Raw genomic sequence first — 26,585 nt, 5'->3', positions numbered from 1 at the left:
AATAGGTACCGCTCCGGTGGGAAGGTAAATGGCGTTTCCATGCGCTGCTCTGGTTCACCAGAAGCAGCTTAGTCATGCTGGCCACATGACCCGGAAGCTGTACGCTGGCTCCCTCAGCCTATAAACCGAGATGAGCGCCACAACCCCAGAGTTGGCCACAACTGGACCTAATGGTCAGGAGTCCCTTTACCTTTACTCTTACATTGACAAGACACACAAATCTGTTTCTGTCATTATTAATAACTATGTGTCTAATACAGGAAGATTTGGGAAGGCAAAAGGTACATGGCCTTCTGCCACAAGGCAAAAGCAGCATTTCTCTCTTGGGCGTGAGTAGAAGAACTCCACCACTGTCCCTGTTATCTGGTGGCTATGGATCACCCCACGACCAGGAAGGGATGCTTTGCTGTTAGGCTGGATAAAGCTTTCACCTCATCCTGTACCTGCCAACTAGTTAAGAGGACTAAAGTGCTCCACACTGAGAATCACGGCAGTGTAGGACACTGTCATCACATGGACAGTTCCACCTTTTTCAGGTTACCTCAGGTAAAAACCCCAAACCGTTACTATTCAAAACCTTACATGAGCTTCATCAATTGCGCTATTTTATCCTTTACACTGCAATTTATGAAACAGTCAAAGGCTTTCACATTGACATAGTCTAAAAATTCTGTGGGTAGAATTCACCTAACAAATTCCACCAGTACAACCCTCTGTTTAAGGGCTTTCACTTGCACAACAGGGTTTCCACCCTGCTCCCCCTATGAAATTAGGGGAGAAATCAAAACTAGCTTGGCTGTAGATACTCAGGGATTTTTAAAACATTTTTTATACTGTGACCACCACCTTGACAACAGCTAAAATTCTTCTGCATCCATGGGTATTGCTGCTTCTGCTTCAGTTAATTTAGCATGCTGCAGAGGGAACATTGCATAACCTAGCACAATAAACATCAGTGTTACACACAAACCAAGGAAGGCTAGCTTTTTCCAAGAATGCATTAAAGTACTCCAAAATGGACTATAATGCTAGAATCCAAAGATCTGGCAGCTGCAAATGCATATGGATAGAATTAGGCACTGGTGCTTCCAGAATAAAAGTCATGATCAAAGGAAAACACTACTGTTTGGCCTGAGGCCCTCCACAAAAGTATATATGCTAGATGCCAGAAACCCAGAGGCTTTGGCTTGATGATCAACTTCTCATCCATCTCTCCTCACTATGAGAGATTTTTAGGTGAGCAGGTTAATGGAGTGCATGGTACAGTAGTTTTGTTGGTAACCACACAGGAACAAGGAAGAAAGGAAATTGGCAACAGTATGTTGCAAATGTACTCAAGGCCTCCTGGAGCTACTATGAGCCAAGTGATGGTAGCATGAACAACATACTTTAATTTTTTTAGCAGTATCAATTTTCTTGGAGTCTGTATAAGAAATCCCTTGCATATTGTGTTAAGGTTTTTGTTAACACAATAAGAACCAGAACGCTAGGCTGTAAAGCTGCTGCAGAAGCTAACACAAAACTACATTTGACGGAAACAGGGGCTGGGGAAACCCAGCCAGATGTCCGGTGTATATATAATAAATTATTATTATAAATTATTATTAATTCTAAATGATCCCTAAGTCAGATGGATGTTGGTGCCATTCCTGCTGAAACTGTTATAAAAAGGAGAAAGGGGTCTGTGATTATGTTCTACAAATAACAGTTACACATAATTGTTTTTTACATTTTTAGCTGTACTATTGAGATTTTTCCTCATGTTATGTTTAATTCCTTTCTGTTTCTAATATTTACTGAAGATACAGTGGTACCTTAGTACTCAAACGGCTTGGCTCCTGAACAAATCAGCTCCCGAACGCCGCAAACCCAGAAGTAAGTGTTCCTGTTTGCGAATGTTTTTTTGGAAGCCAAATGTCCGACACAGCTCCTGCTTGAGTGCAGGAAGCTCCTACAGTCAACTGGAAGCCGCATCTTGGTTTTTGAATGGTTTTGGGAGTCAAACACACTCCTGGAACAGATTAAGTTTGAGAACCAAGGTACCACTGTAGTCCTATCTCACAATACTTAAAATGTTTACATTGTGTACTTACTATGGTATTCATGCAGTAGGCGCTAGAAAGCAGAGCATGAACATAATATTGTACAACTTGAGATGTTCTCTTCAACATACAACACTTTAACTACTCCTTTAACTACTTTGTATTATGCATGTTTGAGCACATATCAGCTTTGAAAAAGAAGTCCTAAAGTTACCAGCCCTTGTGTTGACACACACTCTTATTAGTCATTTGTAGAACATCTGAGGTTTGAAAGAAAAATAATAATCAGCTCTTCCAGTTTAGGAAAGGTTCATTATATAGTGGCCTGGAGGTGATACTTGCCATAGGAAGCCAGGCAACAAGCTATATATCTCACACAAATTTGCCTGCATACCTAAGGTCTTCAAAGAAAGTTTACATAATGTAGTTCCTCCCTCCATCATTTTTATAGAAAGAACAGTGCCTGAAACAAGATATTTATCCAAGAGTTTAAAGTTCTTTCTTATAAAACTTGCTGCCACAACAAGCACAGTTCAATTTTGCCACAAGATTATTAAGATTTGTATTAGATGGTTTTGAATGTTTTTTTCCACAGCCCTGCCCTAGGTCAGTGGAAACCAGGATGTCAGTCTAAACAGACTACTACATCTGGAGAATGCATTTAGCTTTGAAAAACAATCTGGTAGAAAGTGAAAATTGTCTTGTGACCATACTTCTATGACTGAAATTTAACATTTATTCATTTTAAAATATCTGCACTCAATTTAAGTATTTAAATTGATAATTTAATGATGACAATAAGTTCACAGTGGAGACCCTAAGACAGCTGGTGACACCTTGTACATCTCCTCCTGGCAACTCTGCAGCCAAGCTGGTGCCCGTGCCAAACATATTGCTCTGCTTTCTTTTAGACCACATCAGCAAGGCTGAGAAGGAGGTATTGTCTTCTGGGTGAGCCAGGACCTCCATACACCCTGCCCAGACACGCACCCCGGGGCAGTTTTTTCAGTGCTGCTAACACAGTGGTTTGACTTCACCCTGGAACCGGAATCACTCTTGAGATGGATGCCAACAGCAAGCTGACAAATCAACTATAAAGAAACTTCAAAAAAGAACACAACAGCATATGCTTATGCCAAATAAACTGATGCCAATTCTATTAGAGGTGGCAAAAAAAATCAAAGTCACAAATTGATTAGTTTTTTCACTGCTATGGATGCTTTGAAAATCATATTCCAAATGCCAAACTCACAATCAAACACATTTAACTACCTTCAGACAAAACCTTGTTTTCAAGCAACTGGTTTTGCTTAAGTGTCCTTGCATGCTTGCAGAAAGAGCAAAATGGAAATTCATGAAATTTCAGAGTTATGCCTTCCTCTTATCTTTCAGCAAATATAATTGGGTGGTGCAAAGATTTGTGGGAACCATGACTCGAGGTTTTAGATTATACTCCTATGTATTAGAAAAACTCTGTTTCTTTGCAAACCAGTATGTTTCAACATGAACACTTTTGTTTAGGCAATATATATATCATATCACCAAACTGGAAATTTGATTTAAATCTATTGGGCAATATTCAGTGTTTGTCACACTCCAAGAGTACATCCACTGAAATAAACAGATTACAAGTCAATCAATTTCAATGGGTCTATTCAAAGTATGATTAATGTGGTCTCCAACCAAATACAGCTCCATCTATTCTGAAGCAAAGAGAATCCAAAAGAAGAGTGACATTAGTCACCTAAGCTTATGGAAAAAGCAGGTGCATACAACGTATGTAGAGGTGAGAGAAAAATACAGTGGTGCCTCGCAAGACAGAATTAATTCGTTCCACGAGTCTCTTCGTCTTGCGGTTTTTTCGTCTTGCGAAGCACCCCATTAGCGGCTTAGCGCTATTAGTGGCTTAGCGGCTATTAGCGGCTTAGAAAAAGGGGGGGAACGAAAAAACTCGCAAGACGTTTTCGTCTTGCGAAGCAAGCCCATAGGGAAATTTGTCTTGCGAAGCGCCTCGAAAAATGGAAAACCCTTTCGTCTAGTGGGCTTTTCGTCTTGCGAGGCACCACTGTAGCAATTTATTCTATAACCCAAACTGTTAAAATAGAAACTTTCAAAACTGTAGTGCCCAAGAACAACTGACAATCAGTTCCATTTTATAATTTTGGGGCATATAAATAAAAACCTAGGGAAGTAAGAGCAGATGTGCACAACCAGCCTAAGGCAACTGAACAAAAATGAATTTGTAATTATACACTTAGTGTAAGAAGGAGATGTACTATATTATTTATAACTAACTGAATTCACATAAGACTCTGCTGAGCAAGTCTAAGATCTGAAGAAAATTAACTTGCCAAAGGTTCACAGCCCTACAGACAAGCTAAAAAGTATAGCACTTTGCTGAGCGATACCCAACAATTCCAGGCACTGTCAACCACTCCTCTCTTCACCCCATGAAAGATCACAACGCTCAACGAACCCAATGAAATGGAAAGCAAAACTTCAGACATTTATGAAAGAGTTATTTAAGAGTTCACTCATGTGCAAATACAAAGATAAGAGCAACCCACTGGATCTGACCAAAGGCCTGTCTAGTCCAGTATCCTGTTCTCACAGTGGGCAGTTAGATGTGTCTGGGTACTCCACAAGCAAGGCAACAACCCACACCCATAGTTGCTACTTAGGCAAGGGATAGGAAAAGCGGTAATGAAAGCAGTTCCCACTTGTTATCTTCTCAACATATGTTTCTGTCTGTCTTTATCACTTCTCCCAAGTACCAGTTTATCTGAAGCATCAATAGGAGATGGCTATTGCCTTCATGTCTGTTTGCAGGCTTCTCAGACACATCTGGTTGGCCACTATTGTAACTCTGCTTCAGGTTTCTGGTATCCAAAGCGGTATTCTGGCAGATGGAAAATAGAGAGTTCGATATACAAATACAAACTTACATATCTCACCATATTGTAGTTAAACAGGTTTCTCCTATGAAAGTTGCATCACAAATGCAGGGAATCAAACATCTGATTTCCTCTGCAACAGTCCAAGCTGGTTCCTTGCTTTTGTATCAGCCTATATATTTCAGATCACTTAGGCGCTAGTATTACATTTTTAGAAACCAGCTAATTTATTTTTTTTAAACCAGGTGATCAGCTGTTCTTTTTACAGCCCTAACCTAGCAGATATTAATCCCTCTTTTTGTGCTCCAAATCATGGTGATTAAAGATTCTTACATGTTTACATGTTAATTTTATTAACATTTGTATACTGCCCTTCATTCAGTGATCTCAAGGCAGTTCATTGCATAAAAATGCAAGATAAAAGCACAAAATATGTAATAAAAACAACAAACCAAACCAACAACACCTCCCCACTTTTAAAAGAATATTGTATGTTAGTCAGCCAAAGGCCTTGTTGAAGAGGAATGCTTTTGCTTGGCACCTAAAGATGTATAATGAAAGTGCCAGCCAAACCTCCCTTGGGAGAGCATGCCACAAATGGGGAGCCAGCGCAGAAAAGGCCCTGTTGTCACCCTATGGACCTCTTGTGGAGGTGGCACCGAAAGAAGAGATTAAATCCACTGCAACAATTCTGAGCACAGTGCTACAGAATGGCAACGATTCTGATTTAATATGTTATTAAGAATACAGTTTTCCTTACAATTTGCCGCACTATTGCCAAACTACCACTCTCACAATTTGGACATCTAGTTGAGGGTTGTTGTTTTTTTTGGGGGGGGGTTAAACCCCAGGCTAATTTACTCTAACCAGCCTTTTATCTCATGCCACAGCAAGGAACTTAGACCCTATAAAGAACACCCTGAACCCACCGAATGACCGATATCGTGGCTCTCTACACTTTAAAAAACCGTTCGCGGTAGGTAAGCACGGACCAAGGAAAGGGTGACCAGGGTGGGGGCAGCACCCCAGCCCACCCCCAAATACGATACGAAACTGAAGTATCTCTTGTGCGTGACAATATAATAACTGCGGGTAGTTTTAAGCGTGGCAGAGAAAGCGGGATGTCGCTTCTCGGGACAGGGCGGCTAAACGGGACGGGGGGGCAGGTGGGGGGGGAGAGAATTCGGCTTCAGACCCAGAAAAGGTGGAGAGGAAGGTGCAGCTCCCTTTCCCTCAACAGAATCCCCCCCGGGGGGGGCGGACACCCCTCGCCCTTCCCACCTCAGCCCTGGGGAGAGTCTCGGCCGCGGCAGGCCCGGGAAGGAGGGGGCGGTGTCCCGAGACACTTGCCTCACCACACTTGCCTCTTCCAGGTCGCGGCGTCTCTCAGCCTCCTCGCCCGCCCGCCCAGCCACTGCAGCTGCCGCTTCTCCGACAGGACCTGCCTCCGCCTCCGCCCTCCTTCCTCCTCGGAGCGCCCACCTCGAGGCTTCTCCCAGGCCCCGCGGCGGGAGGAGGAGGAGGAGGAGAGAGCGAGAAAGAGAGAGGAGGAAGCGCCCTTCTCCACCGGCCAGGCCTACCTACCTCGCCCACCCCGGCCCAGGCGTAAGGGCCGGGCCAAGTGCCCCGGAAGTAAAGGGGCGGGGAAGGAGCGAATGCCGACGCTTCCCTGGCGACCCTCGCGGGGCCCGGAGGAATCCCTCGCTGCTGCTCTCTTGCCCCGACATGCGCGCGTCTTCCTTCCCCGCTTCGTTAAAATAAGAGAGACGCAGCCGTATATTCTGGCATTCTTCACATATATATACACACACGAAGCAGTGCATTTCTTTCTTCCATTAGTATTGTTTCTTCTGACTGCCTTTTGGGTGTGGGGCTCGGGACAGCCTTTGTCATTTTTTTTTTTAATGCCTCGAAATTGTATTTACCCGGAAAGGCGGCCTAGAAATACTTGACTGTAAAACGGACATAAACATAAAAAGGGCGTTGAACTCCACATGGCGCACTACTGAGGCTGACTAGATTAATCGCAGGTGTGTGGAGGTAGGCTGTTTTTCTCCAAACCTGGGTCTTCCCCCCCCCCAGCTGTTTTTTGGACTACAGCTCCCATCATCCCTAGCTAGCAGGAACAGTGGTCAGGGATGATGGGAATTGTAATCCAAAAAACAGCTGGAGACCCAAGTTGGGGAAACACTGCCTGGCTACTCTGGCGAGAGAAAATGCGCTTTTTATACATGCCAAAAAGGTACTCCAGTCACATAGCCCAAGGCAGGCTTGGCGTTCAGATTCTGCTCCACAGCTGAGCCTTGACTGATGAAGCAGGGATCTCTCATTCTCATCCTTGCTTAATTTTGGGAGCAAAAATAAAGTACTCTTTCCCAGCTGTATCGATAAGGAGACTTGGAGAACTAAAAATGTTCTGAGACATTTCCCTTTAGCAACATCAAAAGGGTACTGGCCTGCTATGGATTTCAGAACTTTCACTGTATTTATCTTTTTAAAAATAATATTAGAGTTTAATGCTACGCATACTTGCATGGGAATGAATCCCACAAAACTCAGTAGGACTTTTATCCAAAAACCATTGAACTATAATTTCAATTAGTTTCCCTAAAATTGTTCACATGGGAATAATAAATTTCACTTTCCCTAATGTACAAATGGGACTGCAAGATCAATGTATTATCTATAACCTATATATCCAATAGCTAGCATATGGGCTGGGAACCACAAATTCACAAGTGTTCAACTACTTAGGAATTGGAACAAGTCATAAGATAGATACAAGAAAAGTATAGTAGTTAAACTTGGAAAATATCTGGGCAGTGCAAAGGTATTGCATAGGAACACAGAAAGCAGCCTTATACTGAATCTACATGGCTCATCCCCACCACATTGAGTGGTAGCAACCTGAAACACGGTTTCAGATGGGACATTCCCAGCCCACTTGGAGGTGCTGGGAATTGAATATAGGATGTTCTACATACCAAACAAGTGCTCTAACGTTTCACCTACACAAGATAATGCAATTTATGTCCACAATGCTGTTCCAAATTTAGTTTTTCTCTTTCCTTTAATGGGCTAATCTCTGAGCTAATTCTCATGTATTTACTTTTCTTGTTCACGTCCTTTTGGATTTGTATATTTAGATTATTTTTTTGTGGCTAAATAACTGTTCAAAATATTACATGTGTGTCATGCAACTCATATACACAGTTGGCACAACATCCTGAATTATGAGACCCAGGGAACAAACACAGCAAAGACTTGTGGCATCTTAAAGATTAGCAAATTACGGTAGATATGGCATAAGTCTTCATGGGCTAGAGCCCACTTCATTACATGTAGTAAGTGTGGTAGTTATATATCCACTGAATGCAAAATGGAAGGCGTATTAAGCAATGCAGATAATGGGCTAACTCCACGAGTGAGGAAGGAGCTGACTTACTCCTGAGATGCACCTTGTTGAATCTCATGACTTACTTATCAGTGCTGGTTTGGGGTCAGTTGTTATCAGAAAAGGGTGGGTTGCTGCAGAACTATGGAGTTACCTAAACACTTTGAGAAGAACTTGTCTGAGAAGACTTGGAAGAATTGCCAGACTTCAGGACTCCAAAATCTAAGCTGTTGCACGACTGTGTGCACCAGAACTCATACCTATTCATAGCTTTATCCTTCATTAATGTGTCTGTAGAGCAGCGGCGTAGCGTGGGTTGTCAGCACCCGGGGCAAGGCAAGTAATTTGCGCCCCATAACCCGGGGCAAGGCAAGTAATTTGCGCCCCTAACCCCTAACCTGCCGCCACTGGGGGCACGGTTGCAACGCAGTGTGGGGAAGAGAAGAAGAGAAACTAGCAGGAGAACCTTGATTTCCCTCTGCAGCTCTGTGGGGAAGGAGGGCGCAGACTGGGCTCCTTCCTCGCCACAAGATCCTGGCTGCGGGGCGCAATTCGGGAGGCTCGGCTGGCCGGGCCCAGGCCCCGCGGGGCTCCTCCGCGCTCCCCTCCCCCGGCCAGGCGGCGCCTGCAAAGGCTGCGGGTTCCGCTGCGCCTCAGTCTCTCTTTCCACGGGTAGCGAGAGCGGGTGGGAGGAGGCCACCCGGGAGCCGGAACCGGGCGCCAAATAAGGAGAGCGGGGCGGGCCTGGATCCTGGCCTTGTTTGGTGCTTCCCCTCGGCCGGCGGCCCAGCCAAGCCCGCGGCGGCGGCGCGGCGATGCCCGCGCAGGGGGGCGCCCACCCCTCGGCCCCCGCCCAGCGCTGCCGCCCCAGCACCTGCCCGCTCCTCCCAAGGGGCCTCCTCTCCCTCCCGCCTCTTCGCAGCAGTCCTCGCGGGGGGGGGGACAGGCTCGACTCTCCCCTCCCTCTTGCGCCCCCGTCCTGCGCGCGATCCTGGCCAGGCTCCGGCTCCGGACCTCCTTGCTGGCGCCTGCTGCTCCCCCTGGTCGCCCAGCCCGACCCCTCCTCCCAAAGGAGCTGAGCCCCTTCGGCGACTCTGGAGGCGGCGAGTGCGCCCCCCCAGATGTTGCGCCCGGTGCGGCCGGCACCCCTTGCACCCCCCACGCTACGCCACTGCTGTAGAGTAAGTAATAGAACCCTGCCTGGAACCCTGGAAAGCTACTACCAGTTAGTGTGTAGACAATACGGACTGAAATAAATGGGCCAATATTGTGGTCTGACTGAGTACAGTGGTACCTCGGGTTAAGTACTTGATTCGTTCTGGAGGTCCGTTCTTAACCTGAAACTGTTCTTAAACTGAGGTACCACTTTATCTAATGGGGCCTCCTGCTGCCGCCGGAGCATGATTTCTGTTCTCATCCTGAAGCAAAGTTCTTAACCCGAGGTACTATTTCTGGGTTAGCGGAGTCTGTAACCTGAAGTGTATGTAACCTGAAGCATATGTAACCCGAAGTACCACTGTATAATGTAGCTTCAGAAGGTCATATCCAATGCTGTTGTGCAAGATCAGAATCGCCACATGTATACTGTCGTATCTCTATAAAACTTTTTTAAGGGAGCAAAAAGTTATTCAATAATGAAACTGTCTGAACAATACTGTACAGTGTTTTTTATAAAAATGCATGAATCACAGCAGGCCTTAGGATTCCTCCTTGTGTGTAAAAGTTTGAGAAATACCTTTCTAAAAAATGATGTCTGCTGCCACAAGCAATTTTTGTAACTTTCTGAATTAAAAATAATTTGTGTTTTTAAAAAGCTGCTAGACTCGGACAATGTAGTCTATTTAAGAATCAATTGTGCTTGCATTTGGCTTTCATATGTTAAGTTGCTTTTGATTTATAGAAACTATAAATTTTTATTGGAGTAAACCTTGCGTTCTTGGTATTTCATGTAAAAGAGTTTTATGTCAAACCTTGCATCTTTGGAGAAACTGTTTGTATTCAGGTGTTGAAACACTTAATAAATACATTTTACCTGCAGAAAATGCTGTGTCATTAATCTGTCATAACTAAATACATTAACCACCATCACAATATGATTAAGTTCTTTATTGTTTATGAGGAAAACTGCAGAATTAACTTGGAAGAACACCATACCATGCTACCACATACTGCACAGTCACCAAGGAAGTATTTTTTGCTGAATGACATCAACATAAATATTGTAAGCATTTGGGTATATTATCACATAGCTTCAATAACTACTTAAATTTCTCAATACGTGCCCATTTTTAGAGTCACGAGAACAAAGCTACATTACATTTCAACACCCCCAACATATAAAAGTTTCCCATTTCTTTAGCTCCAACAGAATTGTCTTTTTTGTTGTTGTAAAGAACGGGACAGAGTTGTCCTCTAGGCAGCATAGAATACAGCATAAAAGGTAAGAAGAGTTCACCAAAAGTTGAAATTCCTTGTGCACAATCCAGGCTAAACTAAACACTTTTAATCGATTTCAAATTCAAGAGAAATTTAAGTGCTTGACTTGCCCTTTGGAATTAACGGAACTCAAAATGCTTAACTAGGCTGAATTATGCCCTTCATACATTATACAGAACATCTATGCATTCTCAACAAGAGCTTTCTTCATATACAATTGCAGAGTGAGAGAGGCTGATAAGACTATAGTGTTGCAGGAGTACGACTTTCAGCACTTGTGGTTATGTACCTTATAATATCTTGTTGCCCACATATATATACTGTTTGCTGTTGATTATATGAAGCTGAGTTGTTGGATATTAGAGAATCCCATGAATGAAAACCACCTGGTATTGATAACAGACACTGAATCTTGAACATTAACATATCATCCTGGACCCCATGATACAGTTACTTCTACAATAATATAATACATGTAATGATAAAACTTTCCCCCACAGTTAAAATTAAATACAGTGTGATAAGCTTTTGCTAATTTCATTTTAGCACTATATTAGTGGTAGCTCCAATTCAGTGCCAACTCAGTTACCGGCAGATCAGAAAGTACTACAAATAAAATTGTTATGTGCCATATTTTAATGAGTGGTAATTCAAATGTTCCACTGTCTGCAAGAAAATCTATTGGATTCCAGCAGTTGCATATTTTTTCCAAGCCTTCTCAGTTATTGATTTGCAATAAGACACCTATAATAAATGGCATTTAAAAAATGACTTTTTCCCAAGAGGAAAAAAACACAAACAAACTGAAAGGCAAACACAGGAACAGCCATTTCATTTTAATGTGCATTTTTACGTACACACACACACAATCCTGATAGCTCAATGACGAAATTAAAAGAATGGTTTTAAAATAAATTTTACTGACTCACTTGGGAGCCCACTGATAATATATTTATTTATATATATATATACGTATATGTTTAATAACCATGTTTTCTTAGCAGCTAAAAGCTCAATTATAAAAAAGCTCCCACAAATATTCCCTGAAACCACTCAAACTGAAGTTTCCACTCCTGACCAAAATGACTACTTGCTCATCAATGCACATGGGAAGACAGTAAATTCAGTGCAGAGGAACATGATATCCAATGTTGAGGACTGCAGCAGCTTCTTAAAATGACGAGCTCTTGTTTGACCAACAGCAGCGTTGGAAGTGTCTATATTCTCCCAAATAACGCCATCTGTCAATCGGAAAAATAGACTGAGTTAGTTTACGTAAATCCAATGTTTTATTTGCAGATTATTATGTTAAATTGTTCAGATTTTCAGATTATTAGACTGCATTTAATTGTTCTGGTCTTCACTTTCAACCTCTCAAGGCTTAAATGCATAACATTGTGCCAATCTTCGAGAAAGGAGACCCCTCAGACCCTCATAATTTTAGACCCATTAGCCTTCTGGGTGTGGCCTCCAAATTATACTCATGCTATCTACTAAACAAAATTCAGGAATGGAACAGTAAACCATTATCCAACACCCAACAGCTCTGAGCACATTAGATGGTTTTAAACACACACACACACACACGACAAAAAACCATTGCCCTCTTCCAAAGTACTGTTCACATGTTCAGTGAACCCATGAATGAGGCTGTCCTGTCTAGCAACGCTCCTGACATCTCCCTCTGGCCACAGCCCATGATACCAATGTGTTCGGCCGAACAAATAAAAAGGGTTTCCCAAACTTTGGTCTCCAGCTGTTTTTGGACTACCGATCCTGATAGCTAGGGATGGTGAGAGTTGTAGTCCAAAAATAGCTGGACAGCCAAGTTTGGGAAACCCTGATACAGAGGGACAGGCCAGTATTATCCACGTCAGCCCTGCTCCCCACTCACATGCTCACTAAAAGCACAAACAATACTTCTGAAGAGGGCTCATGAGTCCTGGTTTTCTTTTCAGTTGTGTGACAGTCAGAAGGCAACACAAACACTGCCTGCAACAGGCAGCTAAACAATTGTACTTATTACTAGAATATAGTACCTTATTGCTAAGTAGTAGTGTGTTTGTCAACACAAGGTGTTGAGAGTTGTTTCCTGTCCTGGACTATTAAATCCGTCAATCAAGTTTTTATTACAATCATCTATGCTGACACTTTCACTTGATAATTTTGGGTAAGTGGCCTGGCCAGTAAAATCTAGTAGATCTTGAAGAGCCTTCCCATTATTTGAGCCATTTTGGTCCAAAGAAACACCAGGCATAATTTCATTCAATGGTGAAAACTCAGGAATAGATATAAGCTCTTCTTTTGAAGCAGGACTGTTAAAAAAAAGAGTGAAAACCAGGTTACTAACATGTATGTTGCATGAAATTCATGACAATGCAAATCTCCTCAGATGATAAAAGTGTGATTTCAGCTCATCTATTTTACAGTAGGCAGATAATGAATGGCAAATAACTCAAGGTTGCAACCCTAGACAACTTACCTTGAAGAAAGCACTATTTGACACAGTAGGAATTGCTTCTGAGTAAACATGCATAGGATCAGGCTGCAGAATGCATATTGCTCCTTTGTACACCATAGTTAAGAGCATCAAATATTGGTTCACAGATGCCCGTGGAAGGGAAGGAATGACAAAAGAATTGGAAGAAACATAGAACACAGCATGTTTCATTAAAGGATAAATGAAACTTTCAAATTATTAGGGCCAGGATACAAATTACTTTAGGTATTTATTTGTGCAAATTAGCAAGATTTAACATAATAGTATTTTTTTTGAGAAGCATATCCCTGAACCATATCATATAAAAACACAAATCTAAAGCAGCAGCAGGCACATGTAACAAATTGTGTGGTTCTTTGGATCCTGACTAAGATTATTTTTAAATGGTTATGTACCTCACATCCATAGACTGAACTTCATCTGTTGAATCATCAATGCTATTTGATTTCCCATCCATTGGGTTCAGCTGAATAAGGCCCATAAGTGGCTTAAGTCCATTAGAAAATACATCATGAGGGAAAGAGTCAGACACAGCACATCCCAGGCCTTTATCATCTTTGCAGCTTGTTAGTCCATTCATTTCTATGAAAAGGATGTCATTGAGGAAATGTGATTGTAAAAGCAACAAGACAAGAAGTCATTGGTGAAAGCAAGCCACATATTTATTCCTATCCTTAATGCAGGATTTGTTCTCTAGGAAATGCAATTAAATATTATTGCCAGAAAGATGAAAATATGCAAGCTTGAAGTTTCACATGGGAAGCCTGAGATGTTGCAATTCAGTATGTGAGAGCTCTGAAGGTTCTCCACCAATAGGCAGGGGGAAAGAGGAAATCACATTTAGTAAAGGTGTCAGCCAGCTGCTCTCCTCATTATTGGGTTATAGACAACTAAGATACTCAGAGTAAACCCAGTGAAATCAATGGAATTAAGTCCAATAATTCCAATGGGTCTACTCCAGGTACAACTTTGCTGACTATCTGCCATGTCTAGTAGCTTATTTTCCCATTCCCCCGCCCCCACTTTCAACAGGGGAACTTGTAGAAAAATAGTCACTAAGAATAAAAGTGGGAGAAACAATCAATGGTTGGAAAAGGATAGAGAGCAGTTGTGTATTATTTCTATCCCCTGTAGTCTTTGGTGTCTGAGTGGAGAAGGCTTCAGAATTCTCAGGAGACAGAAGCTCACATAGACAGCCTTTGCTTATATGGCAGGTTTAATGTGTAAGTAGGCTTTAAGATATGAGCCCAGAATCATGCATACCTCCATAGGGCCTGTTCAATACTCATCTCCTGAAGTGGAGTTTTACTAAAATGAGAGCCTCCACCATGCACCTTGCTCATGGCACATAAAATACTGCCTTTGTTTGAATAGGAACATAAGAGGCTACCTGATACAGAGTCTGTCTTGTCTGTCATACTTAGCCCAGTACTGCCTGCTGTTTATTCTACGATGACTGGTAGCAGTGACCCTCACAAATCTAGAACTGCTTCCATGTTCACTATACTGAAGGTGTTTGGAGATGAGGGTAGTGCTAAATGTTTATTTCTTGCCTTTCTGGGCACTGAAATTTATGTTTTGCATTTCTAGGCACATGCTCACTCAAAGTAACTTTTTTTTAAAAAAAAATTTTTAAATTGCAGATTTTCCTCATTTACAAAAGCACATGCATTGTCTCTTTCTTCAGGTTGTGTTTTCCACAGATCAGTTACGGTACATTTGTCGTGAGACACTGGTGTTATATGCAGTATAGGGTTGGGAAGAAAGGGGGGAGGGGGGCGAGGGGACAGGGTGGGACAGCTTATGTTCTTTTACTTAGTGTATGCGTGGGGGTTTTCTGTCAGCGACACTTGGCTGGGTTCTCTTTCTATTCACTTGTTATGTTTCCTTGGTGGTGAAAGAGGTTGGGGTGGCCTAGGGTGTGCTTGATTGTCTTTGCTTGGGCTGCAGTGGGATTCATTTGTTCATGTGTGAAGAGGGTGGTGTTGCTGGGATAAGTTAGCCATATTGAATCATATGCCATTAGTGGATTCGTGTTGTTGTCTTTTTGGGCTGTGTATGTGATAAAGGCATACCAGAGTGAAGGCATTCTCTTCTATTCCACCCCACGTCAGTTTCAGCCTATTGGGTAGCTTTTCTAGTAAGGCTGTCTCCCATAGCACTTGATACCAGTGTTCCATGTTTATTCCTGACAAGTCCCTCCAGTGTCTGGGTACGATGTTTCTGGCTACTGAGAGTGGGTGGGTTATGAGCTCTTTATAGTGTGAGTGGCACGCCCACTCAAGCTAACTTATGAGGTTTAATATTAAGAAGAAGTAAAGCAATGTGAATAGCAAAACTAGCAAACACACATGAGAAGCAAGCCAAAATGACTATGTGTCTGCCAGAATAATACTATGGGCAGGCCAGACGCTTGAACTTTCTGGAAGTATTGCCAAAAATAGGAACAATCTAGCAAGTTTCACTGAAGCATAGATTTTGGAAGGCAATCAATACATAATTTAATATCAATACAGTGTTGTTTTTTACCTGCTTGATTGATAGCAGGTGGCTTTGGCTGTTTGTCCAGATTCAAAGATGATGGCACATCCAGCTGAATGTCTTCCTTCTGTATCAAACATGTAAAATTCACTAACTGCAGACCTTTCCAGAGGCGCAGCTAAACATTTATATCTTACCAGCTCTACTTTGCTCAAAATGTTTTATATATACCCCACACAGCTTGTAACAAAACATTCTTAATCTCTTATTGTAGCATTCTCTATAAACATGACGGAAGCAGACAAAGGGAAAACAATGGCTGCAGAAGGAGATGGGTGAGAACTTCCAGCAAGATCCTTATGTCATGTCTGCATTATCTGCTCCAGGGTGGGAAAGGTAAGCAGTCTCTAAGCCCTTGTACCAACGCTAGCTCCCTGGGAACCTCAGATTTTTACTACGGGCACTGCAGGTTGGTATCTATGCAGATCAGAGATGCCCTGCCCACATGCCAGATTCTCTGACATTTTTTTTTTTTAAAAAAGCAAAGCTCAATCAAGGTGCTCTGTGGGAAGGGAGGAGGTGACAAGGGTTTAAAATAGCTATAGCCCCTGTTTTCTCTCTCTCATGTCGCTTGGACTAATAACTGCAGAAGCAACAGCCATTTGATCCAGGTAGTTCCTCTCTTCACCATTCAGGCTTGCAAGGATAACAAGCAAAATGTACCCCAGCCAGCTCTTCAGTTATTTGCACAGTAGTACGAATTGCTTTGGAGTTTGACCATTACTCTTGAAGAGCCTATCATTTAACCAAGTACGTAGAATAAAGTAGGAGCAGTAAGCGATTAATAGTCAAACTACATGTTACATCCAGTTATGTGTTTCTTCCTGCCCTGTTCTGTCTGTGTTACTGAAAAGTAGCCACAAGTGGCTGCAGCTGAGAAAAAACAGAACGGGAGGAGGGGACAGCTCAAATACTTCTGTTCCTGCTATTTACCTTCCCAAAATGCCCTCTCTAAGTTGCTTTCCTCCATGTAGCAGCGGAGGTAAATGCTGCATGAACTGTGTACTTTGGAACTAAGATAGAAGGCACAATACACTTGTTTTCATCTCTCCCCCTTAGAGGCATTAAGAAAGGTAGTATTTGCCATTATGTTGCCCCATGTTTGCACATATTTGGTTTCTTCTGCTGTTTATATGAGAGAGAAACAATCGTGACCCTTCTAAGAGGGCCCAAAGTGGCCACTTATATTACAAATGAAGATTAATCTTCAGATTTCTGGGGCAATGGCATTTATTGTATGTTGAACTACATAATTCCACACTTCCAAGGAAAGGAAGGAAATTCTGTTCCACACCTTGATTTCTGGTGTTTCGCTTTTTCTTGTCCTTTTCATTATTTCATCTATTCTCTGAAAAGAAAAAGAAAATGATTATGTTGTTTATTATCCTTTGCTTTCCAAAACTGAAAGCACTAAGCTAACTGAGATTGCATCAATATATAGCACAGAAGAAATATCTCCCCATTCTACAGACATGTGAGGCTCAAATACGGTATAAATCTTGGGCTGGCCACATAAGGCAATGTCTCCAAGTCATATTTCTGAATCACTGCTGTTAGAATCTTCCAATATGGATTTCTTTAATATGGTTCATCTATGTAATGAAAATGCAATGGCAAGTCACCAGTGCCAGCAATTTCATACCATCTGATTAAAGACCATTGCCATACATGTAACAGAGTAAGTATCTTTTAACTCTGCTTTTGTTAGAGTAGCCTTTCCCAACCAACTTTGGGTCCCCAGATGGTGTTGGACTACAATTCCCATCATCCCTAGCTAGCAAGCCAGTAGTCAGAGATGAGGGGAGTTGTAGTTGTAGCAACATATGGGGACCCAAGTTGGAAAAGGATGTGTTAGAGACTGTGTAGGATTATTACAGCCCTATTAACCATGATCCTATACAGAAAGGTTACAACTGGTAGGCAGATCCCATGCATACCAATTGGCTGCTCCCAAATCTGATGAGGATCATAATTTTGAACAGAATTTATAATGAACAATTACATTTGACATTAGGACCTCAACCACATCATCAAGCTTTTCTCATCTAGGACATCTTTAATTTAGAGATGCATTTGATAAACTTATGAGGACAAAAGTAACAATGCTGTCACCCGTGATATGGACAAATTCTCTACCTTCTTTCGCTCCAGTCTTTCTTGCTCTATCTGCTGCATGATTTGTTCCCTTTCCAGACGCAGATGCTCAGCCGCCTCCCGAGCCTTCGCTTCTGCTGCTTCTTTCTAATTAAACACACATAAGCCACCAAAAAAACACACCTTATTCATTCCATCACAGACAATTTTCCAGACTTCAGAAAATGTGAGTGGACAGTATTTCCCTTAAAATATAGCACCAAAGCTTTCTGCTAGGGTTTTGTGTCTGTGTGGGCTATTTTTTCCTGAATGGTTGTGGTTCCACTCATCTTCCCATGTGGGTGTAGTGGACATAGCCTTGCTAGTGCCACCAGTTCCCCGAAAGATGTAAGAACACAGAGAGCTGCCTTCTAGCAATTTAGAGCGCTAGTCAAATTACTTCAGTATTGTCTATACAGACCTAGAGGTGGCTGAGATCGAATCTGGGAAATTTGACATGCAAAGCACATGCTCAACTACTGAGCTATGACAATTCCCAGGTGGCCCTGCAAACCCACCTGGAAAAGGGATTTAAACATGCTCTAAGCAGTACAAATCCCATCCATACAGATGGAATTGTAGTTAAAAGTCAAAGAGCTAACAGATCTAAGTCAGGACATATAGTTAGCATTTAGCATGTAAGTCATTTTAAAGGGCAGTAACTATAGGCACCTGAGGTTTAACACGTTCTACATAATGTGTGACATGCTTAATAATGCTGGACTTAGATCAATGGCAGAGGACATGTCTTGCATACAGATTTCTGCATTTTAAACCCCAAAGTATTGAAATGATAATGGATCACGGGAGATGGATAATGAAAAGATCTGTACATGAGACTTCCAGGAAACCAAGAGCGGTTTAGAGATATGCCAGTGGTCTGACTCTGAATAAAAAGTAACAATGTATGTTCATCTATGATAAACCTACAGAAGCATTACGTACTACATTTCTGCTTTTTACAAAACATAATTATTATTCTGAAATATTAGGCTCTATCTTGAAAAGGGCTGCATAGTCAAAACACTTCTTAAATAGTACATATGGTCTTATACGTCCAAAAGGCCATACCTGCATCTCAATCATAGCTTGCAATTCCTTTTCTTGTTTTTCCCTTAGCAGGATTTCTTCTTCCGCTCTTCTCCTAGCTTCCTCCTCCGCTGCTCTCCTAGCTTCTTCCTCTTCACGCCTTCTTTCCTCCTCTCTCTTGCGAGCCTCTTCCTCCCGGCGAATCCTCTCTTCCTCTTCCTTTCTTTTCAGCTCTTCTCTCTCTAGCCTGCAAAGCCACAGAAATACTTATTTGAGGACTGGCAGAGGGAGCTATACCTTGCATAACACTTACTTATTGCACAGAATTGTGTACTTTTCTCATGTTTCCTTGGGAAATGGGAGATGTGCCCTAAATTTTGGGGGATCCAGTTCTGCGAAATCATGGATATGGACTCACTATAGTTTAGCTAAGTTAACTAATTCATTCCATGTTAACTACTCTCTGAAATTGAAACTAATTAAAAGGTCCCTTAACAGCAGGAATGAGAAGCTGTCCAAGTGTGTGCTGTTATTAATGGAGAAGTGGGGATGGGGTAGGGAAAATACCTTTCACGTTCTTCTCTCTCCTGCTTTTCTTTTTCCTCTTGTTCTTTCTGGAGACGAGCTTGGCGCCTCTTCTCTGCTAAAATCCTTGTAGCTTCTTCAGCATCAGTAGTTCCTGCTGCAAGTTTCCCTAAACAATTTGTTGTTCCGGTTAAAACATTATAGACTGCAGCCCAGGAAACACTGGGCAACCTAAACGTTCAGTGGAACTTCACTTCACTTCATTTCTTTAAAGCATTTATAAACCGCTTCATATTCAGAGAAAAACAAAACCTCCAAACAATCAGGAGACAATCAGGTCTTGTATCCACAGCAGTGATCTGAAGAGGAACGACTGCTGGGAGGAGTGTAGAAAGAAGAAACACCATGGTGCAGCTGGATCAGCAGAGCCAGATGCCTTCATCTGCCCCAGCTGTAACAAAACATGTCTCTCCTATATGGGTCTCTACAGCCACAGCAGGCACTGTGACTTTCAAATGGTTTGACTTCACCCCTGAAGGCGCACTCACTCGTCCATTGTCTCCCAAGACAAACGGATGCTAACTAATATAATATCATTACATGTGTTAATGTAATGTGTGTAAAGCACAGGATTTGATGGACATACCCGTATTTTTCGCTCTATAGGATGCACTTTTTCCCCTTCAAAAATGAAGGGGAAATGTGTGTGCGTCCTATGGAGCGAAGACGGCATAGCCCCGCGACCCTCTCCCGGCTGAAGAAGCCCCTAAAGAAGCCCCACGCGACCCTCTCCCGGCTGGAGAGGTGACGCGCGGCTATGGCAGGAGCCTCTCCGCTGCGCCTTTCCGCTGCTCCCTGACCTGCTCTTTGGGGCTGGTGGTGGGCTTCCCCCCGCCAGCCCCAAAGAGCAGGTCGAAAGGAACCTGAAGCCTGGAGAGCGAGAGGGGTCAGTGCACACCGACCCCTCTCGCTCTCCAGGCTTCCAAGGTAGCCGCCTGAACGCACCTTAAACGGCACCTTGTTTTAGAGCGGGAAAAGAAGAGGGGGAAAGTTCTCCCCCTCTCTGCGCAGCGCCTCCTGCCACTTCGTTGAAGGGGCGCTGGGCAGAGAGGGGGAGAATTTTTTTTTCTTGTGCTCCCCCCTCTAAAACAAGGTGTGTCCTATTGTCCGGTGCGTCCTATGGTGCGAAAAATACGGTAGTTAAGGTTGTACTAATAAGTGGCTCAAAATTAGTAAGCAGAGAAGAATATCTAGAAAGTATATCAAGGTAGTTGCATCAAAGTGAAATGAACAGCAGCTCTTTCCCCCAGGAAATTACCTCAGCTAGTTGTATAAATTAATCCTTTGTTTCACTGTTTAAAAGAAAACGTTCATATAGTATTTCTAATTGCACCTGCAATTCATGTTATCTTTAGTAAAGCAGGGCATGTTATTGTACTGAGAGAGGTTGACACCACAGCAAGAAAAGGCACAAGAAATATCCAGGAATCGACGTCTGGCTTCTCAATACGTTTTGCTTACCAATGGCCCAATAGTTTATTCTTGACATTATACCTACTACTAGACCTAATTGAATATTCTATGAAGACTTCTAAAGATAAAGGCATTTATGGCATCCTCTGGATCAGTGCCAAATTTCCTTTGCCACAAAGATGGAAATGATAGAACTGGAAATGATATACAAGGAGTTAAGAGGTATTACAACAGAAGCAAAAACAAAACAAAAGCAAAACACCTTCACTGCTTTCGGTCTTTCCTGCAGAAGGCAGAGATTTTTCAGCTAGATGTTGGCTTACAGCCTCTTCACCAGGTGACCCTTGGTTTTTCTGACCAGCAGTCTCCCTTTGCTGGTCTTTATGCTTTTCTGCCCTTTTCTTAGGCGTTTCTTGGTTGAGATTTGAAGTGGCACGGTGTTTCACAGGAGAAGCCGGATACTGTTTAGTAGTTTTGGGAGACTGCGGGTAAGTCTTCGTAAGTGTTCTAAAAATAAATTCAAATAAATAATGCAATACTGTATTACCAACAGATCCCAGGAAGGACAGGTCAATTGTTAACTGATCTTAACCTTGGTTGATTTCTCCCACTTCCCCACTCTTTGCCCTTTTACATCAAATAAAAAACATTATTTTATTTTAAAGCTGCAAACATAATAGAATATGAGGATCAAGTTTGCAGACTGTCTGTTCTTAGGCAAAACAGGACTGTGACCAAAAACATTCGGAAGAAACAAATCATGCGCCAGGCAGCAAATTAGTCTGTTAAAAAAACAGGGAGAGAGAAATTGTGCCAACTGGGATTAACAGCAAATCCATTTCATACTTGTTCACACAAATTACACTGTCATGAGGCAATGTGGTAGGCTCCCAAAACATGAAAATACTTGAAGCATTACTCCCGGAGGGGGGGGGGGAATTGAGTCTATGACAAACATACCCTGGGCTTGTATCAATATACAAGTTTATCTCATCTTGTTTGTGTGAAAATATACCCTAACAATTAAGCAAAGACACTACTGCACATTTTCTGTGGTCTATATTGAGTTTAGTATTTTGCAGGTCAATTCTATCCAGTGATGCAGACTGATCAATGAACTGTTGTACTGCAGTATTACATTTTGTGCTTGTTTTGCTGTTGTTATCTGTCTGTTGAAAACTTCAGTAAAAATAATTTAAAGAGGGAGACACTGTAGAATACATTTAAAGAACTTCTGAATTTATATTATCTGTTTTTGACTGGGAACACAGTTTGGGACATTTACTATTTTAAAATAACCAGTATCTACTTTTAAGTGAGGGTTTTTTTTTGCTTTTTTTGCCCAGTCAGCTGATTCTATAGATTTTTGTAGACACCACCCTATTACTAAATATCTATACCACTTTCTGACTCAGCTCTAATTTCAGGCAGATAAACTTCTTTGTCCCTTTTGTCCTCTAGTCAGCATTTCTTGGTTTCCGATTAACCCTTTATTTTCTGTTTATGAACCTTTTGGCCATATACATCTTTCCCTCCATTTTACTTTTTTTCTTTACTATTTGCTTTATCAAAGCGCTTCTTGCAGGAAGTAACATAACAGCTTGTTCACCTTGCTTATGTATGAGCTATTTCTCTCTCTTTCTTTTCCAAACAAAATTGCCTTGGAAAATAACCTTTACAAATTTTGTGAGGATCTAAAGTACTGCACTGCCAGTTCAATGTATCCTGCAGGAATGTTCGTCAGTCTGCCGTTCAACAGCAGCGGCAGCAGCAACACTCTCGTGCAATGCTCTCTTGCCAGTTAGTTTTGAGAGGACATCCAAACAAGCTCTGCCTATATGCCCTCAGTGGCAACATTCCAGCTGTTGGCCACTTTAAACCCTTACATGACTACCCTCTAACTGGTTCCACATCCATAGAATTGGCTCTTCCTTACTTCTGCTGCTTTTATGCTCTCCCCCTCCATCTGATGTAGGTGATGATCCTAAGCTAGTACAGTGGTACCTCGGGTTACATACGCTTCAGGTTACATACGCTTCAGGTTACACACTCCGCTAACCCAGAAATATTACCTCAGGTTAAGAACTTTGCTTCAGGATGAGAACAGAAATCGTGCTCCGGCGGCAGCAGGAGGCCTCATTAGCTAAAGTGGTGCTTCAGGTTAAGAACAGTTTCAGGTTAAAAACAGACCTCCAGAACGAATTAAATTCTTAACCTGAGGTACCACTGTAATAACTTCAGTTACCATTATTTTCTGTGATATAGTTGGACTGGGTGCATTAAATCAGTGATTTTACAACCAATTAAGGGTACAATCAGAAAAATAAATTTGTTGTAGATTTTAACAGTTCTCCTCAGCGAACATTTTTTTAACCCAGGCCAGACTCCAAGTTTGTGGGTCCTAGACAGGCCATGCTCAGCAACCCACCCACCCCCTCACCCAGCGTCAACCAACCCACCACTACTTGTCCTCTCTTGCCTGGCAGTGCATTTGCTCACAAATTTACATAGCAGTGGCTGGTTCATTACTAAGTCACATGATTGCAAGGAGAGGATAGAGCAGCACTCATTTTCTGCTCACAGGCTCCAGGCCATGACACAACTTTGCCAGGTAAAGCTGCAACCAAGCCCATGTGAGCAGGATGGGGCAGCTGACAGCCTCCTCATCTCATGCATAAGCAGGTTTACCCAGTGGTGGCAGTGGCCTGTGATGGACTGCCACCAGGTAAACTGATGAAGGAGTGGCGCCGTGCAGTGGCGTAGCGTGGGTTGTCAGCACCCGGGGCAAGGCAAGTAATTTGCGCCCCCTAACCCGTGGATTTGCGCCCCCTAACCCTAACCCCCAGATGTTGCGGCCGGTGCGGCCGGCCCCCCCTGCACCCCCCACGCTACACCACTGCCACAAAGTAGTGCGAGGCTTAATCACATGGCGGGGAAGAAGGCAGCAACTGGGTCCCGGGGGCGTCTCTGATGTGACTTTACGGGCACCATTTGCAAGCGGGGAGCGGCACCCCATCCGCGCGAGCGCGCCCCCAGACGCAGGAGCCGCGCAGGCAGGGCTGGGGGCTGAGGCGCCAATGGAGGGGAGATGAAGGGCCTGCGAAGCCCTCGAGCACCAGAGAGCTGCTCCTGGTTTCGCGGGGGGGGGGGCTCGGCCGGGGGCGGCAGCCCTTTTGTCCGCAGGATGGCAGCGGCGCCACCGGCCAGCCCCATTACCGGCCCGGCCAGCCTCCCGGGGCGCCAGGGCTCCGCCGCAACTAACACCTTCCCTCCAAAACTGGGCTGGTCGGATGTAGTTCTCTCCTGCGCTCAGCTCTGCGCTGGGCGGCCGCTGCATTTTCCCTCCCCCAGATAGTCCCTCCCTCGCTCTCTCTCCGCTCCGCAATGCACGCCTGGCACCCTCCCCCTCCACAGTGGGCGGCGACCCAGCAGCTCGGATCAGATTCGCACAGCCAGCACTGTGAGAGAGAGAGTGAGCCAGGACCAGGTAGGGGCAGAGAGCTCCGAGTGCGCCCCCAAAAATGTTGCGCCCGGTGCGGCTGGCACCCCTTGCACCCCCCACGCTACGCCACTGGCGCCGTGAGTAACTGTCCAAAGTGTTCTGAGCCATTGGAAGTGAGTGGCTGTTCCCAGAAAAGTGTCAGTTCTATTGCTAACAGACAAATGTAATCAAGCTAAGTGACGAATCTTGCTTACTCATCTATGCCCTCAAAATATAATAAGACACTTTATTGGCAACCTAGGCATCTCTAAAGAATTTGGGCCAGGATTGACTTGGGAAATATTCCGTAGCAACAGATGTTCAACATGCTGCAGAACAAAAGAAAAAGAAAAAAGTGATTCAACACGATTAGAATCCTGTGTTCAGGAAACTGCTGGTTTCCTCTTCAGATATATTATGATAATGAAACTGATGACTTTAAGACTGGCATTTTTCTCTTGAAAACTGCCTATGCCCCCCTCCCTTCTTTCCCCTGCATCAGACTGCTCATTGAGGCAGAGGGGAAACTGCATTCTGATGAATTCCGACCCTAATTCTCCCCCTGGCTGCTTTAGGGACAAGGGGAAGGCTGAAGCAGACTGGTTGATCCTTGAAGCGACTGTGAGGGAGGATGGGAAAAAGGGGGGCCAAATCAGATTTTGCTGAATTGTCTTACTTAGGAGTTGCAGGTGAACCTGATCGTTTGGACATGGCTGCTGGAGAATCAGATCTTCTAAGAGGAGATCCCAAACCAGATGATGTGCCAGGGGTTGTGGGCCGCTTCTCCTTCTTTTTCTTCTCATTCTTAAAAAAGAAGACGACGAAAGACAGGTACTTTTGGCATCTGATGAAACAGATTTAGCACAGATACCCACAAACAGACTTGTATGTACAAACCAAAATTGTATTTTAATTTTTTTAAACAAGTTTTGTGAAAGCTTGCAACATTTCCCCCCTATGGCCATCAAAGTTCCACTAAATCTTTATATTTACACACAAATATAATATACAATATATATATTAATCAAAATACTGCAGTGGCAAAGTAGTTCAGTTAAGTGCCCTTGCATAGAGTTCTCTCAGGGTATTTTACAAGCAGTGGTCAAGTTCCAAAGTATCATATAGAAACCCAAGCAGGGCAACCTGCTTTTGAAATTGAGCAGAATTTTTAAAAGCCGTTTGCTATTTGTGAAACGTTGGGGGTGCGGAAGTCAAACATGCTACTGGTGTAGCTGCAATGCTCTGAAATACAAGAGAAGATGCAGAGGGACCTTAATAAAACTTATAAATCCCACCCTCCCAACTGCTGCTGTGTTTCTTGGTCAACAAAACAAACTGGAGTTATAACAAGGTTTGGGAGGAAGTATCAACTTGTGACTATTAGTAATACTTCTGCAGAATTTTTGAGGGAAGCTTAAGTTCTGGGGGATCTGAAGGGTGGGTCAGAGACTTAGCATCTCATATTCTTATTTTAGTGTTTTGCAAGTGAAAGCAACTTATTCCATTACATAAGAACTTTCGAATGGTCAAGTGATATCCACTGATGTCCAAAATTCTACAGTACATTGAAGAAAGCAATGTTTATTTAAATTACTTGTATCCCATCTTTCATGTTAAACTTTCAATGTGACTTTTATTTCCAAACTTAAACTAAAAATAACAGTACAATAAAATTAGGTGAATTCATACCAACCTGAGTCCTATACAAGCAACCATTTTTAAAACATGGTACCTTACTATTGCATGAATTACTCTTGATGAAGAAGAATCAAGCAAATTACACATACATTATTCGAAGTACTGTAGTTATAACTAGTGCAAAATGTAGGTCGGCATAACCATGATCGAGCAGTTTGCACTATACAGAAACATATCTCTGGCATTTGACTATGTCTAGCGCTAACCCCTAGCCACCTGCTCTTATTATTAATTTATTCTTCTCAATACACATACTTGAGTATTATTGAAGAAGAAAAATACCACAGGGTGTTACTCTTATTGTTTTATCCTTGTGGTACTTGGTTAGTTATCAGACAGAATTCTAAGAGCGCACCCTAGTGTCCACAAATATTATAAAATTAGAAATGTACATGAATGCATTAAAACATTTTCCTTCTTATTTGCAGCGCCACGCGGA

At 42.8% G+C, this 26,585-nt stretch overlaps 2 protein-coding genes and 1 long non-coding RNA gene across 17 annotated transcripts in view; 1 reads left to right on the top strand and 2 right to left on the bottom strand.

Annotated features, from left to right (window-relative positions):
- BCLAF3 (BCLAF1 and THRAP3 family member 3) overlaps positions 1-6,595 on the bottom strand; it is a 30,718-nt gene extending 24,123 nt beyond the window's left edge. For 3 of the 6 annotated variants that reach the window (XM_081859094.1, XM_081859092.1, XM_081859097.1), the window contains exon 1: positions 6,287-6,510. The gene's annotated coding sequence lies outside the window, so the exon portion shown is untranslated. The other 3 variants (XM_081859095.1, XM_081859093.1, XM_081859096.1) reach the window with 2 other exon arrangements.
- A 333-nt stretch (positions 6,596-6,928) lies between these two features.
- LOC309340404 lies at positions 6,929-16,278 on the top strand. Its single transcript, XR_014155977.1, has 2 exons — positions 6,929-7,178; positions 16,022-16,278. It is a non-coding gene; the product is annotated as an uncharacterized lncRNA (long non-coding RNA).
- The window catches only part of MAP7D2 (MAP7 domain containing 2), a 51,571-nt gene continuing 35,407 nt past the window's right edge, over positions 10,422-26,585 (bottom strand). For 9 of the 10 annotated variants that reach the window (XM_081859072.1, XM_081859070.1, XM_081859074.1 and 6 more), the window contains 10 exons: positions 25,125-25,252; positions 21,230-21,474; positions 19,537-19,663; positions 19,012-19,216; positions 17,944-18,048; positions 17,102-17,155; positions 15,796-15,874; positions 13,662-13,848; positions 12,806-13,081; positions 10,422-12,007 (listed from right to left, as the gene is read on the bottom strand). In XM_081859072.1, the coding sequence (XP_081715198.1) occupies positions 12,832-13,081; positions 13,662-13,848; positions 15,796-15,874; positions 17,102-17,155; positions 17,944-18,048; positions 19,012-19,216; positions 19,537-19,663; positions 21,230-21,474; positions 25,125-25,252 (1,380 nt within the window). In that variant the 3' untranslated portion in view covers positions 10,422-12,007; positions 12,806-12,831. Of the gene's footprint in view, positions 12,008-12,805; positions 13,082-13,248; positions 13,332-13,661; positions 13,849-15,795; positions 15,875-17,101; positions 17,156-17,943; positions 18,049-19,011; positions 19,217-19,536; positions 19,664-21,229; positions 21,475-25,124; positions 25,253-26,585 lie in introns of those variants that run through there. The other variant, XR_014155952.1, reaches the window with a different exon arrangement.

This window comes from Podarcis erhardii (assembly GCF_964252035.2).
Source record: "Podarcis erhardii genome assembly, chromosome: 4".
In the NCBI taxonomy this organism is placed as follows: domain Eukaryota; kingdom Metazoa; phylum Chordata; class Lepidosauria; order Squamata; family Lacertidae; genus Podarcis; species Podarcis erhardii.
Note: the sequence above shows the minus strand (reverse complement) of the source record. Positions and strands in the feature narration are given on the sequence as shown.